The 16,907-nt window shown below is 46.3% G+C and overlaps 1 protein-coding gene across 1 annotated transcript in view; it reads left to right on the top strand.

The window, feature by feature from the left end:
* Window positions 1-15,986, top strand: part of LOC135368661 (platelet glycoprotein V-like) — a 218,570-nt gene extending 202,584 nt beyond the window's left edge. Inside the window, exons 4-7 of the mRNA XM_064602096.1 lie at window positions 4,093-4,223; window positions 5,357-5,524; window positions 10,471-10,914; window positions 12,712-15,986. Of these exons, the coding sequence (XP_064458166.1) occupies window positions 4,095-4,223; window positions 5,357-5,524; window positions 10,471-10,914; window positions 12,712-13,713 (1,743 nt within the window). The 5' untranslated portion in view covers window positions 4,093-4,094 and the 3' untranslated portion in view covers window positions 13,714-15,986. The remainder of the gene's footprint in view (window positions 1-4,092; window positions 4,224-5,356; window positions 5,525-10,470; window positions 10,915-12,711) is intronic.
* The last annotated feature ends 921 nt before the right edge of the window (window positions 15,987-16,907 follow it).

The following is a 16,907-nucleotide window of genomic DNA, read 5'->3' as shown; positions in this document are numbered from 1 at the left end:
CAAGCCAGCTGAATTTCAACGAATATTGCGTACAATGAAAAACACATGAACACAGCATACAAAGTGATCCAGTGTCTTGGTACTATTTGGCATCAGTAGCCCTTGCGCCATAAAGCACCAACAGACCAAACTTGCCGTTCCCCGCGAAAATGACCGAGGGATCGGATAAATGAAACTCCAGAGGCGATGAGCCATCAGTTGTCAACAAAGCTGTTTAAAGTGACAGTCCGGTCGAAAACATAGGTCTGGGAAACACCGCCTTATGATTTCTAATACTCCCCACAACAACTGTGCAAAATATTTCAGAAGAAATCGTATCGCACGCTTTATAATCGGCTTTTTTCTGTGCCGCACTTGGTCCTGAGTAAAGGCCGCAGCGAGCTCTCGCGTGACGTGCATAAGAGCAATGCCGCACGTGACTTGCGCATGCCTGTTTGCGCGATAGTTGATTGTTGCGTGCTAGCATTTGTCCATTATGATGTTTTTGAGTAGCAATCACGCGTTATGTAGACTAAAATGCAGAGTAGCGTCAATGTAAACACAGGTATCACGACGTAGCCTTCTGTTCAGTACACTCATAGACAAGAACACCTCTCTGCATTCCCAGCAACGGCGCAGTCCTCCGCTCCACTTTGTCCATTGGGGACGTCATGCTCACGTGACGGCTGACGTACATAGAGGATCCTTGGGGCAAGGAGTATGCGAGGGAGAAAAACGAAACCGGATGTCTTCAGAGGAGTATTTTTTATTCGATATCTCGAAAACCACGCCATTTTGTGAGCTGAAACTTTCCACCTAGCATGTAAGCCTCAGTGGCAGTTGGAAAAAATCAACTTCCGGTTTTCCCGGACTGTCCCTTTAAGTGTTTATTTCGGGGGACATAAGAAACTGCTCACCGTCATTAGCGTACGCTTATTCTAGACATTCAACTATTGTGAACTCCTATAACTACGACGCCAACTGAATAAATATGATCGTTCTGCATTTGGATTCAATCAAGCGTTGTTATCTCGTATGTACACTCTTAAAAATGAACTTCACCACACAGCACGCTCCTAGCCAACCACCATCACGAATGACAACGTTCTCGCCCCTGATTTGTTGAAAACGGGAGGAGGAGCCTATTTTGTGCCCATTGCACGGCACAAAATAGGCTCCTCATCCCGTTTTCAACAAATCTAGGGCGAGAACGTTGCCATTCGGGATGATGGTTGGCTAGGAGCGTGCTATGTGGTGAAGTTCATTTTTAAGAGTGTAGGATAGAATCTGTGTAAAAGGGGCTACCTCCATATGTACACTCTAAAAACAGAACTTCATCGCATAATACGCTGTGCCCCAACCATTGCCACGAACGATAGGGTTATCCCTTGTGATTGGAAGACCGAGGGTGGCGTACGCCTTTTTGTGGCATTTTTCATATATCCAAATTGCCACAAAAAGACGTACGCCCCCCTCTCTCTCCGAATCAGCAGCGCTAACCCTATCATTCCTGGCAATGGTTGGCGCACAACGTGCTATGCGGTGAAGTTCTGTTTTTAGAGCTGGTTCTGTTGCTTGATGGCAATACACTACTCCATTCAACTCCACGTACGCAATCCCACTACTAGCAATCCCAATGAAGGTTTTTGAGGGATGTTTGCCCATTAGTAGTTCCTGCTCTTCTTTCTTAGCACGAGGGCAGTACTATTTTTTAGGCGTGATGTGGTCAAGCTTGTGTTTGTCCCATCCTACAGTTGGCAATACGACACCGCGTATGCGGTGGAGGGAGGCAAATGGGAGCCGGCCCTTCATAATTTGGAGAAGGGCGCATTGATAACGCGCCGTACGCGTTCTAGGAACACTTAACGTAACTGCATAAGTGTCCCGAAAAGGCGTACGCCTCCCGTTTTCACCAAATCAGCAGTGATAAAGGTTCCTTCAGAAGCTATGGTTTCGTTTTGAGCTTCCCGCCTCTTATGGCAACTAACGAGCCCTCGATTGCCAAACCAACGTTATTTCTCACTTCGGAAGAATGTATGGAACTTAGCCATTATAATAGTCTAGGATTGTCCCGGAGTCACCATTTAAACGAGAGACAGATAGAAGTTGAAATACGGTATCATTTATGTACTTCAATGATCATTTCGCTGAGAGAGTGCACACGGATCTTTGTTTATGAACAAATAATTTCAACTGATAAATTTGTGATTAATTTAGCAACTTTGGAAATTAAGTTATTGTGCCACTTGATACCGGCAGTGGGGTAATTTCATTTAGCGGGATAACGGCTTTGTTCTTTTTTCCTACGTATGTCGTCTTATTTGTTTCGGGATTGACCTGGAAAGTCAATGGCGTTAGAACAGAATCGTAACACAATTATGGACTTTTTTTCACGTTAGAACGCGCTGGTCTGTAATAAAGTACGCTTTTTAAACATTACCTACGAACTGTCATCCCTAATTGAGTATGTATATTTGTAATTATCACGAAACATGTTGTACGCATGCAGAGCAGAGGTGGGTGAATTACGGTCGACACGCGTTAACAAGACACTCGTTAGTATTGTGACGTGTGGGAGCGACAACGATGACTGGCGCCTGATGTGTGCTCGTACTGTTTTCGTACTAACACTTCGTCCAGTTTTGCTACACCTTTCAGTATGACAACCTCACTTTATGACGACTTTTCTGGGTCACCCTATGTTCCCAATCGAGCCTGTGTAAAGGCCCCTTGTTATTATGACAACTCGATAACCTGACTATGACCAACATTTCCGGGTACGAACTGGGTAGAACACGTGTATTATTTCACCGTTATTGTGACCTACCACCACAGACCGAGTCATCCTCCTGACCCACAAGTAAAGTGGTCCAGGAATGACGTACGCGCGGTATGTGTTCGCCATCGCCCTTGAAATTGAGTTGCTGGGGAAACCTACATATTGACAGTTTTCCTAAGCAGACGATTTAAACGAATTTCTTTTTTCAATAAGTTGTAAATAAATTGTAAGGCTGTAAATAATAAATGGTGTTGGTAAGATAAAATAAATTGAAATAAAATACTGTGCCTCCAATATCTGCATCTTCAATAAATGAGACAGAGCCAGACAGATTTCTTGTACTATATGAAGGGCTTACCTGGAGGATCATCCATTATGCTCGTTACTATGACAATTTGCTTAATGACCAAAATCTGCGGAAACGGCCTTGGTCATATTGAGGAGGGTTGACCTAATCTTATTTCGTAACGCATTAGCACACTCATTACTTTTTCAGAAGTAAAGCATAACACTACTCATTATATTTGCGGTTAGCAATGTATCACTAAAGCCATTAATTTAATCAAGGAATGTAATTACTCTGGCATTACATTCTCCCAGAAGTTTCTAATAAAGCCCGGCATTAGATGTATCAGTCACGCGAATATTTCCCAAATGAGTGCAAATGAATCACTGTAGATATGCGTAAAGTAGTACGTAGGTGCGCTGTACAGAACAAAAACAGCCAATCACTTGTTACAGGTTTAGTTTTTTTTTCTTCTTTTTTTCATTCCCCCTTGACTTAAAAGCGTTAGAGGAGCAAAGGGGTGACGACACCCATTCTGAGCACATGTTGGTCTATTTTGGAGAATACCCCGCGCTGGTTTCCGTGCCTGGACACGACACAATTTTTATCTGTTAGTGCCAGACAAGACATCAAGACAAGTTATCAAGACAGTGCCAGAACCTTCAATCCAAGTAACGAACAATGTCGTGACTCATGAGGCGTTGCTCAGTCAACATATAACCATGTTACGTTACTCATTACCCGTTGCCAAAATGTAATGCATTAACATTATTCCTTGCCCATATGCTCGGCAGAGAGATAGAGAGAGAGAGAGAAAAAAGCGCGCTGACACCCTATTGTAGCACTGGATTTTCCCTAGCCTAATCCGAGAAAGACATTTAGGCCTATTACCGGTAATGCATTACATTGTAACACATTACTCCCCCCCTCTGATGCAGAGCCAGCATAACATCCCGTCACCTTTCCCCGTTTTTTTTTCCTTGTCGTCTAATAAATATATCCCCCCCCCCCCCCCCGTCATTTCACACTCTGGACTTCGCCTTTTCAGACATGGATGCAGCCGGCAAAGGACTGCACTGGGTCCTGGTGGTATGGCTGACCCTCTCCTGCTGGCTGTCGGCCGAGACGCGGGCAGGTCCCGAAGGCTTCGTCCGATGTCCCACGTTATGTGTTTGCCAGGTGCGTACAAGTTCTTTCTTGTCAGTCGTCCCTATATTACACGTCATCTTCCGCCACACTCTGGATCAGCCCAGAAACCGCTTGCTGGGCACAGAGAGAGAGAGAGAAATAGCCCTACACCCGAATTGTTGCGCTCGATTTTTCCCTCCCGAATCCGGGGCAGGCATTTAACCTAGTAAAGTCAGACCAATTTTACACGCAACAAATTATATGCTTTATTTTTGCCCAATTTACTTCAATGAAGGCCCAAAGTAGACATGCGAGCTACATTCGCTCGATCCTAAATGTAGGCGGTACAGCGACATAATGTTGAAGAGTTTGAATTACTGTATTTCCAGACATGCTCGTATTCCCGCCAACGACGTCACAGGCAATAGGAGAATCAAATCGCCGAATGAATGGGGGGAGAGGGGGGGGGGTAAAGTGGGATAGACGAGCGGTCTGCTTGCCTCGGCTGGCGGCACGTTGCTCAGGGAGAGGAAGTTAGGGTAGGAATGGTCAGCGTATAATATGCTGAAGGAGTTCTAGCAGCGCATCAATGCATGGCACACGCACGCAATACGCAATGGAGGGTAATTGTTGAGAGAGGACCGTAGTTCACACAGAGCGGCAGTCTGTGGTCATAGAGACGCCTTACTAAGTTCGATGTCGATGATTGGTATTTTTATAGCACATTAGCAGCTTGGGCCGTGATGCGTCGAAAAGGTCTTAAAGATAAAACTGAGCGGTTAAAAAATGAAGCAGTAAGATTAAAACTCAAAACATTCTGTTAGCGTCGTCTTAGGGTGTGTGACCTAGGGGAAATTGAACATAATCCTGGACCATGACGGATCTCCTTTTTCAATATTAATAAAATTAATCATATTAATCATGCGGCAAATATGGGCTGCTGCTGATGGCATACCGTATGTGTCCTACAAACTACGGAAAGAGACAGGAAAACCTGGATCTCCCCATTGTGTGCATAACTCTTGCAAGCATTTCAGGACGCCTCATCGAATGCCACAGGAAGTCGAAAAGTAAACTAAGGCAGCCGATTTGGACGTCTTGCACCTTGCATGCCATGCTATGTGTTTTCACCGCATTGGTACACTAGTATTTCACAATATTCTTAACATAAAACATCCTTGCAGGTGGTGAACCGTAGCAAACGAGTGACCTGTGATCTTGGCGGTCTGTCTTCTATTCCGACCTCTCAGATGGACAAGGACATCAGGGTGTTAGTCGTCACGGCACCTCCTGAACATCCTAACGACCTTACAATCGGCCGCTTCTTCATGCAATTCACGGACCTTGAAGAGGTATGTTCCACCCATGGCGACATGCAGCTCACGGAGCAGCGGACAATTTAATATTGCAAGGAGTAGAAGGAAAGTTCTTTACTCTGCGGGAACGAAGTTAGTTGGTCATTCTATTTCACTGACGGCATCGAAAGGCGACCATCTTGTACGGAAGACCATCTCGTACACGCATTCGGGAGGTAACGTGTATTCATACGGTGTAATTCCACACCTTCAAATCAATCAAATCTTTGACGAGAAAGCGCCACCTTTCGTTTATTTTGCGACGGTCCACACAACGTAGGATTCTCCCACGGAGTAGCTTGATCTAAGCTTACCGAGCTCTTCCACGTAAGACACGGCAGACCTGATGAGATGCTGGGTTGGCTGGCGGCGCGAAACGTCACTGGGTGCCTAGCTGGGCATACAGGCAGTACAGCGTCCTAGTAAATCGACACTGTGTGACCTAGCTCAGTGTGGTTTGTTGATGCAATGCAGGAAGGAGAGACATGCGCTGATTTCGCCCCTCGATTTGCTTTGTAAATAATAAAGGCGGTAGAAGCGCACGAAGTCTTCCACATGTTTAAGCACAACGAAACCCCTCCTTTTGCCTTGTTGATGTATTTAGGAAAAGCGTGTGAAACGCGTTTATTCAAACTGCAGTTTTCCCCGGCTCATAGCCAAGAAAAGCCAGAGGGAGTCATTCATATAATGGCGTTTCTTGCTGTCGATTACAATAAGCCGCGGGGTTTTGTTTTTGGAGAACCGCTATAGCTACAGTTATTTTGTTGAACATAGGAGTAAAATTCAAGCGGCCTGATGTCCCTGAGCTTGGGACTAAGGATAAAGGAGGAGCTTTGTCTCGTGCAGTTCGTTTTTGTGTTTTGTCTTTTGGCCTTGTGGGATTCCTCCCCCTCCGTCCCACCTGGGGTGCGGGAACCAACCCGTCAATCCCTACAGCCACACCAAGGAACACGAACAACCAGTTGCTTGAAAAACCGTTTAATGCCACAAAACAACTTACATCATGGTGCGCATTCTTCGTCGCTCGTTCGCTCACCTTCTGTCCCCCCGATCGCGGAACGCCCGCTTATCAACGCTTCCTGAACGTTACATGCGCGCCCTCTCTGGGCACGTTACACAACATGGACGCCCTCCTTGGGCCCCAGCCGCAGGGCGCGACACCGCAGCCTTCCTGCCAAGCTCAGCGACATGTTGCCAACGTCACAGTTATTTTACTCCTTAATTATCTGTATAGCAGTAACTTCCACAACGGCCTAGCCTAATTGTTGGCAATTTTAAATTAACCGAAAACTGACGATCGCGAAAATCCGTTGAATACGTGCACCAAACAAGGATCGGAAGACATAGGTAAGTGCAACCAATCAGTTACATGAAGTGCACCTAGCTCACTGTGTGCAGTTTCAAGTACATCTTGGAACGTCAGTACCCTCGCTATTTAAGCAGACATTTAAGTACACTTTGGCAATACTTTCAAACTCTGAACGTGGAGCCCGCACTCATTCGAATGTAACTTTGCATTTCACACTAATATCGTCACCATTTCTCGAATGTATTCTTGAGCGCCGCTGTCCCGTTCACCAAGTGCGGCTTTCCCTTCTCAGCATTAACTGGGCTCCGAAAATCGGCGCAAGTGCAGAAGGAGCTAGCCACGATAGCCCAACGAAGGCGGCGGATGTGGCGCTATTTGGATTCTGTAGTTAATTTGCATACGCGCACTGTACAAGGGCGTTTCTTTGGGGACGTGAACTCTGTAGTCGTAATGTACTATTGCAATAGGAACACCGCCATTTTTCATTCCATCTACGAGAATTTTACACATGAAAAATTGTTGCTTGAGCAAGCGCGCGTTGCACTTAGCCTTCGCCTGAAGTGACACGTTCAGGAAAGAGCGACTTTTTGATACCTTTCAGGCTCAGTTAACCGCATTAGTTCAAATAACGCGTGATATTAGGACAATCTACCGTAGTGGGCGACTTAGTGAGTGTAAACCAAGTCTTATGTGACTATTCACAAGAGTTAAACCACACCTTCTAGACATAAATGCAATCTTCCTTTCTGAGAGACAGAGTGCTTCGAGCGCTTCGAACGCTATCCGGTCACACAACTACGACTTGGGGCCGACAAGTTAGGAAACCCAAAAACTCAAACTAAAAGGAAACAATGCTGGGGGACTTGATGTAAATAACGTAAATCCAGCAATCAGGATATTCGCGAAAGCCGAGGATTGGTGTTCAAACAGGTTTTTGTTAAAGGATCGTCGTCGTTCACGGCTTCAGGAGTTTTGAAAATGAAGAAACATCGGGCGAAAGGGTAACCTGCTGCATGTCAAGCCATTGACGCGGTTTGCCTGAATGCCAAAGGACGACACGTGAGTTATGTGGTAAAAATTTAAAAAAATTTACCCTTATGAAGAAACGCCTGCTCGAAAACGGGGCACACTATATCTAATATGAGGCAATAGTATGAGAACGCTTGCCGGAAACATGCATGCAAACGGGCGCAGCGTCGTCTGCTAGCGCCCAATGTCTCCCGGTGCATTTGCGCTACGGTTGGATACATTGGATGGCACGTTGCGTGCGAAGCGTTATGTCATACCAATTATTATTGTTGTTATTATTATAACTATTATTACCCCGTATTCACATCACACACTTGCCAGAGTGTCATCGTGCAGTGTCTTCTCAATCATCTTCACTTCATGGTGCCTGCACCAGCTCCCATGCCATAGTGGTTAGGTTTATCTCTTTCCACACCGAGACTGGAAGGTGAATCCCCGTACCGTCTGTGCTGTATGCGGCCTTCCCTGGCTTTTACGGCATACTTTCCAGACTTATGCCAGCAAGTGGCGTAGCCACGGGGGGGGGGCTAGGGGGGGCTCGAGCCCCCCCCCTACCTGCCACGGACCGACCCACGCACATCGTACAAATCCGAAGAGAACGTAATATAAGGGGGGGGGCAGTGCGACGATCGCGAAAGTTCTTGCAGATCATGGGGTCTAGCTAAGCAGCACTGTTGAATGGTTTTCAATGATTGAGCTTTTCAAAATACTTCCAATCTCGTGACACCACCTCATTGGTCATGACAGCCTACATGTAATCGTATTGCGAACGTCCAAATCAGCTTTTTTTTGTTCATCCGCACTTTGCAGTGTGCACAAGTATGTGTGTGTTGTCGCACACAGGATCAGCGGGGGATACAGGATACCTTGGAGGTCTGACTACGGCACTGATGTCACCACAGTTCCCCCTGAAGGCGAATCGGGACGCATATTAAGGCCCTGTCCCCCACTCCTTCTTCCTGTCCACGTCTGGACGACGGTCAGAGCCACAGTTGCTTCGCAGCGCTAAGACGGAATTAAAAAAAAAAACTTCATCAGGGGCAGCAGAGGTCATCACGGCCGGGGGAGGGGAGGGGGTAAGCCGTAACCTAATCTAACCTGACCTAACCCAAGCTAACCTAACCCAGAGGAGTCATTGAGGTAATTATTAGAAACGACTCGTTCATACAGTCGGATGACTCTAGAGGGCGTAACGCACATGCAAAGGCCACCTCAGAGCTCTTCATTACCTTCAGGCGAAAAAGACATTCTCGTTTGAGCTAGAGTCACTAAGTATGCTACGCTTGAGGGCACTGACACTGAGGCAAAAGGGCGAGTTGAAGCCGCCATGTTGTTTCCATTTGACCGCTAGCGCCATCCATGGAGCGCTCTTCGATGTGTTGTCTTCTTCCACTGCCGAACTTTATCTTCGTCTATTTCTACTGCCGATGTAGAGGCAGGACTGGAGGTCAAATGGAAACAACATGGCTACTCCAAGTCTTTTTTGCCTCAGTGTCGATACTCTGTAGCACAGCTTACCTAGTGACTCTAGTTTGAGCAGTACAAACCGAAATAGTCGTTGAGTGTTCCATTAAGCGCGGTAAGACAAATAGAAATAAGAGCGCAGCGGCGTGTTCCTTTATTTATTATTTATTTATCTATTTTTGCTCTCGTCAAAAGCGCAATGGTTTCGTCCGCAAAGGGTGCCATTATTGTTGCACTGAAAAAAGGCACTGCCGAGTGTTCTGGCCATGGCTCAAGCAGAGACAGGAGATACGCTACACGAGTCATTGAGCACACCAGCGAGCTTCTTCAATATTCCTCGACGCAGGATAAGAGTTTCCCTCTCTAGCGTCGAATGTTTACCTGGGTTGATAAAAAATAAGTCGGTGTCATTTACTAGAGCGAAGTCTGCGTTTTCGTGCACCGTCTAAGCAATTGCTACTGAATGGCATGTCGCTAGTCTTCGCGCTGCAGGTCCGCACATATAGTATCACAGAGGATAATTCGGTGGGTGTAAATCCGAGTGTTCGTTGTGACTCTGCGCCGTAACAGAGCTGAAAGCGAGTCTGCCACGGACGACACATAGAAAGATGGAATGACGCGACCCTTAGCGAGAGTTTAGGGGGTGGGGGAAGGTCCCAGTAGCGCAAATTCAGCGACCCCCTCTCTTGCCCCCTCCTTCCCGCGCCACTGAACTTCATTCGCCTGCTGTTATGAAAGTACTGCTTGCGACACGATTGTGTGAAATCAGCACCCCGTGGTTTAAACGATCTCAAATCTCCAGGTGTTGCAAGATCATTTATTTTCAGTAAGAGACACGTGCAGCATATGGTCCACCTTTCAATAGAATATTGGAACAACATGTTCGAGGGCATTCAAGGAAATATAGACGGCAGAACTACTGATAGGCGATTTCAGACAACCGTGTCGCGAGCTGTACACACTACGTACGCGCGTTGTGCAGTGTCGCAATGTGTGCGCTATGCTGGTATGCTGTGGATTCGATGATCCTATATGCGTACCAGGCAGTACGATAATCGTACGGAACTACATGGTAATTGCTGCGGAGAATGAGTAACCAGCTACCTTTTCGAAAAGAACTTCATGTGCTTATTCCTTGCAGATTCGCATCACTTACTCAAACGCACCTGCTATCGGGGAGAGCTCATTCTGGCCTGGTCGTAGGTTACAGATCCTCGACTTAAGTCACAACAACATCAGCCTGCTGAAGGACTCCGACTTCAATGGACTTTCTCATCTTCGGGTGCTCAACCTCAGTTACAACTGCATTTCGACTGCTCCATCGGCGCCCTTTCGCTACTTGAGTAACCTCACGAGCCTGTTTCTCGCTCATAATAAGTTGGAAACACTGGCGCCACGCTTCTTCTACATGTTGAAGAGGCTTCAAAGGCTTGACCTAAGCGGAAACCCACTGCGAGTTATCGACCCCGAGCACCTGAAAGACGTCCGTCCTCTGAGAGTCCTCAGTCTGGCACACTGTCACCTCAAGCGACTTCATTCGCTCATCTATCAAAAGCTGTTAAACTTGGAGTCGCTTGATCTTCAGGTAAGACAAAGACGGACAGGTATTCCTTAGTGAAAATTGACTGGATTAAAAATGTCCTAGGAGGCAAAGGTGAAAGTATTTGTAAAGAATTGTCAAAAGCACGCTTCCAAAAGCCTAATCATAGACGCTGAACGATAGAAAGTCCAGCGAACCGGTAAGGAAGTGTTAAAATAAACTACAATTAAAATGGAAGAAACACAGGTTGAGAGACGCCGATATTTCGAACAGACACTGTTCTTCTCGGCACCATTCCTAGTGAAATGTTAATTTTCCAAGCACAAATGTGGCCTTCGTCGTTCATGGGCACAAATAAATAAATACCTACCTATCTACCTACCTACCTTGAGGAGCAGGGCAAATAAAGCGTTGTGTTGAAGATTGCAGGTTGAAGGAACGCAGCCCTACATCATGCGTGCCATGCGAGATAATCCTTTGTACTCACTACTCTGATGGGTAGTAAAAAGCGAACATTGGAGATGCATATAACGTAATTAACCTTATGCATCAGTGTTTCAGAAACCTTGTGACTACATACCTCAATGTCAGTCACATGTGTGAGAGCCGTTGTACCTCATAACTAGGGTCCTTTGCTTTCGGGTTTTATTATTTTTTGAAATTCGGAATATACAAATCGGGTGATTTTTTCAATAGCAAATTCGGCGAAGAATGGGGTGTTTTCTGTCGCGCGCTTAACGTTATCGAGAGTTTCCGGGTGAAACTAAAATCGTATGAATCAAGCTGCCAAGATGGCATTTCAGAAACTAACTTTTTGCGCTGTATCTCGATTGCATTGCACCGACATCGACAGAGTACCACAGATAAAACGCTTCACATTTACGAGTGTGTCACCGTGACTTGTTTGCATACATAATTGCTTGCATGCGATGCAAATCGTCATTCATTCAACACCTGTCCTGCCTCCGAACGTAGCGCAGCTGATAGAACGCTGTTTCCGTGTCACAGCTGACGCAATGCAACAAATTTTGCGCAACAGGGGCTAAAATCACAAAGCTATCTAGAGCATTGTTCCAAAGTGCACAGGTCGTTTCTTGCGTGCTTAAAGATTAGTGTCGATGACGTGATTTACCCCTTTCGTGCCTTACTGCGGTGGTATCTGAAGCTGAAAAGAATTTCAGAAAGTCGGTTTGGGAAATTTCGGGAAAAATACAATTTAACCCGATAACGGAAGAGCCCTACGTATATATTTCGGCCTGACGTTTTCGAGCTAAACTCGACTCCTCCCAATTATTATTTCCTCCCGAGACAGTAAAGGACCAATTCGGGTGAAACACGAATTCGCACCAAAATCCCATCATGTATCGCGTTATGTCGCGGGTCACGTGTACTATTAAGTTGCCATCTTGTCTTATCTATCTGCTATCTTATGTAAACATTTGAGCGCAACAATACACTATGCGAAGCGCATTTGATATACACTATCACTATAAATCTTGGCGTATGCATATTTGACGAGTATATGCTCTTAAGCAGGAGACCACTTGCAGGAAAAAAGAAAGAATGATTACACACGAATGCATCACCAAGTTTTCACCCTCAATTAAAAGCAGCAACAGATCCCCTCATTCTCATACAGGAAAATAATGGAGCCCAAGAAGGGCAAATCCCACGTATGGTATGTAGAATCTAGCCGTTCATAACAGGAACAATTGAGGAACGCTTCCTCAATTGCCTTATTGACAGGCGAAACAATAGGTCGCTACAGCTATAGATAGCTAAGAGAATACACACAAGACAATAACGTCAGGGTCTTACAGACGTTCCCAATGCTCTTTCCAGGACAACCAATTGGGCTCCCTCGCCCCGGAAGAATTCCGTCATCTGCGCAATCTGCGTGTCCTTCGACTGGACGGGAACCAGCTGAATGCTATCTCAGAACGAGCCTTCGACGGTCACAACCTTGCATTCCTTGGGCTTTCCCGTAACCACCTCACCCGCATAGCTACATGCTCATTCTGTAACGCATCCATCGAGGAACTGGACCTCTCTAGGAATCGCTTGCAAGTTGCCGAAGGTGACCCATTTCGTCCGCTGGCTTCTTCGCTCGATCGTCTCGACCTCAGTTCAAACCCGCTCTCAGGCGGTGCCATTGCCGGACTTGTGCGCACACTCCAACGCCTAAGTGTTCTTAAGCTCGAAGGCCTTGGACTGCAGCATATACCACACGACGCATTTAAAGAACTTAGAGGGTTACGTGTGTTGGTACTGCGCCATAACCGACTATCCAGCTTACCTCCTGGACTTCTTGAACCGCTTCGGGGACTGGAGTCTCTCGACCTGTCTTCCAACAGGTTTCGCGGTATTCCAGAAAGCGAGCTTCGGCAGTTTGAATCCTTACAAACCCTCTCGAGACTGGCACTACATGACAACCCATGGGTGTGTCAGGACTGTCACGTGCAAGAGTTCGCTCGATGGCTCTCACGACAGCCACTGGACTGCGGGCCGTGTCCAACATGTACCAGCCCGGCTCGCTTATCCGGTCGACAGTTGTCAAGCTTGACGGAAGCGCTAGATGCGTGCGACGAACCAGTGCTCCAGCAGAGAGTGTCTCGAACTGAATCGCAGGTTGGCTTAATAGTGGCCATCATCATCATCATGGTGTTAGTGACAATCATCGTGGCCGCCATAATAGTGTACCGTAGGCAGGGGGCGGTGTACTACACGCACGAGGATGAGAGGGGTTCCGTTCAGTATGACGGAGGAAAAGACGTGAACGGGAAGCGTCCCTCCATTGTGACTTCCCTGGACGACATCAAAGATTCCAAACATGGCAGGGGCTGAATGAAGAGGGAACAGGACCAAGTTTTCCAAACCCTAATGAGAGTGACATCTCGAGACTTCAAAACCTGAAGCTTACATTCACTGGCGGCTTCCTCATTCGATGTGAGTTGAACGAGAGGCATGTCAGCGTTGGACCAAAGAAACATATCAGTATGAAACGCATTGCTGAAGAAGCTGACATGTGGACCCTTGTTACCACAAACACAGAAAACGCAGGGAATATAGAAATGTATGGAGCACCTTGGACATTGATGTGTATCGGGCGTGTGGTAGGGCCGGAATGTGCTGCTTCTCATCGTGAAATTATTTCGGAGAATATATGCATGTGAATGTGCTGCAATCGTACTCAACTACAGCGTGCGTTTGTTGACAGCTAATCATCGAACGAGCTCGCAAACGAATTCGACTGCGTTGTACATAAACATTATTACTCACCTGCTGTGAGATTACGTTGTATTCCGAAGCTGCAAAATAACCTAACAACTTACCTTGCAACTTGCTTCAATAATTTCAATAATGCTGCGCAGTAAGTACAGTATTTCTCCTCCGTGCACACCGGCCGCAATATGTACAGATGCTGGCTGGAGAGCACTCTTTAATTGCCCTCGCTTTCACCTCTATTGCTTCATCTAACGGCCACCAATGTGTGACGCCGGTTTATATCATGTAAAGTCACATGTACATACATTGGAAAGAGATGTAATGTTTGAATGATCGTACAGTGGTCATACATTTGCAAATATTAGAGCATGGATCTAGACTACCATTAACTACCGAGACTGAGCCTCTGTTTCTTTGGATGCCACATTGGGCAGCGGTTACGTTATTAGGTGTTTTATCCATAACAAACGAAGCGCCAGCCATCATTTCAGACCAAATTTGATGACCCGTATGATAGTAAAGTATATGCCATGTATTCGGGTTTAAAGCGCCGTCTCTATATATGACTGAACTTAAGTGCAGCCATGCAGCTTGTGTTTGGAGATCGGACTATGCTCATTTTCTTACACTCGCAATTGAACGCACCATAAATTACGACAAACGAAGTAAAAGAATATTAAAAGTAAAACAACGACGCTGACATCTTCGGGTAGGGCTTCCGTTCCGATTTACGCGCTTACCCACTGAAAGACCCAGAAGTGGGTTTATGCATTTAGCGCCAAGAGCATTAAATAGAGGAAGGAAAGCCACTTGGCGGAATGCTGAGATGCTATCGAAACGACGGTAGAGGACTGCTTTCACATTTCTGCTTTCTTGATGTCGAAGGACTGGAGTGAGCCTACTTATTTAGATTATATCATTTAAGTTTAGACGAGTGTGCATATTATTCTGCTGTACATAACGTGGAATGTACGTTGAACACAATATTGTCCAAAAAGATGTCTCCTTGTGCCCCAGAAATCAGGGTCCCAAGCTGAGCTGCCGTACATACCGAGTGCTCACACGAGCAACATCTTCCAGAATACTCCAGCAAAAGATGTCATAGCTTTCTGCTGCCATATGAGCGCAGGCGCTCAACGTCATCCGTGCTCCTCTAGGCGTGTGAAATCTCCCTCAGCCACGGCTCATTGACTCAGTATGACTCTACCACGACGCAATATGACTCAGCCACCATACATTCTGTAACACACGACAGGGCCGATGGTGTCGTCTGCTATTACGTGCGGAGTATACCACTTGCCGATATTCAGGCGCCGTGCGAATGCTCAACATAAGACGCGACGGAACTTCCGCACCGCAATCGGCTTGTTCTCCCACTGGAATATTTCATGGGGATGTTGCTCACATGAATACACGGTTAGCTACGTGTTCCTTCTCCTGGATTCGTTTTTATGTCGCCTGTGACGAATCGCGCCATGTTTGGCGTTTCCATTTCTTTGTCTGAAAAGTAGAAATATCTGCCATCCATATCACGTTATTCTAGCTTCTGTTGCCGGGCATTTAGCTTGCGCCATTGCAACGCGATTGTGCATTTAAGGATGCATGTGATGTAACGATTTTTCGCTGATTATTATTACGAGGGACCGACAACAAAATGATAATTACTGTGTAAAGAACGTAGGGTTAAAGAACAGGGCCGTCGTGCCCATGAATTTTACCGACATAGCCGAGCTGGCATGCGCATCCGCTGCTAGTTAGGATTGATAATAAAAAAAAAATGACCGAAATATGTAATAAGCAATAATGTTATTACTGCTGAGTCTTATTAAAAGTGATGCAGAGATGTATACTAGTATACGAGAGACATAGTAATTTTTATAAATAAACTTTATCAGCAAACGCTCTAGTGTCTCATTTCGTGTTCGTCTCGTCTTTTTTTTTTTTTTTTCACGACCTTCAGCAGCGAGGCACGACATGTTTTAAAGGAACATGGAAGGCATGAAAAAAAAAAATGAAATGTGTTGTATCTTTATGCCCATCTTGGTCATTGCTCTACATGTGGGATCGTCGGTCTTTGCTTCATCCGTTGGCATCGGCTTTTACTACCCGGACACAACGTTCTTCTGCACACGTCATGGAACGAGACGGAACTTCAGAAGGGACTTCAAACACGGGGCTTCAGTGGGCGCATTCAGCCACATGGATGGCGAAGCGAAGGCCGATGCTTTACCGGACAGCTCTGGACACTATTACCCGGTTGACCGACAGAGTCATCGCTCTCGAACAGCGGCTTGCTGAGGGACCCGACAGTCCTTGTGTGGAGCAACCACAGCCTTTTTCGTCTGAGTATCTAACGACGATCCCGATAGGAAGAATGTGCAACAAGCTACTCGCGATCTCATCTGCGGGCTCTTGGCATCCGTCATCGAGCGCATGGACAGACTGAATTCCACGCTGTCAAACCGTGCAAAGCCGAAGAAATCTTCGGATATTACTTCGGAATGAGTCCTACCTGCGTGGTAGCTGCTGACTCTGTCGCCGAAGGAAAGCAAGAACGATGCAGAATAAACATCGGAACGCACGCATATTTTTTCGGCTACGGTGAGTGGTGCACCGGTGTTCTTGAAGGACATCCTCACTTGGATACAGCAGACGGAGTACTCGGAGAAGGTACACCGCGTTCCGAACCATGTTGCTGTACCATTAATCATCTCAAAGATGCCGTCCAGTGATTTTGCGTGGATACGATATGGACTGGTGGCGAGCAAGCAGTCCACGTAGAACAAGGTGAAATCAGCTGTTAGACGACGTAC

Source organism: Ornithodoros turicata, chromosome 1, assembly GCF_037126465.1.
Source record: "Ornithodoros turicata isolate Travis chromosome 1, ASM3712646v1, whole genome shotgun sequence".
Lineage (NCBI taxonomy): Eukaryota > Metazoa > Arthropoda > Arachnida > Ixodida > Argasidae > Ornithodoros > Ornithodoros turicata.
Note: the sequence above shows the minus strand (reverse complement) of the source record. Positions and strands in the feature narration are given on the sequence as shown.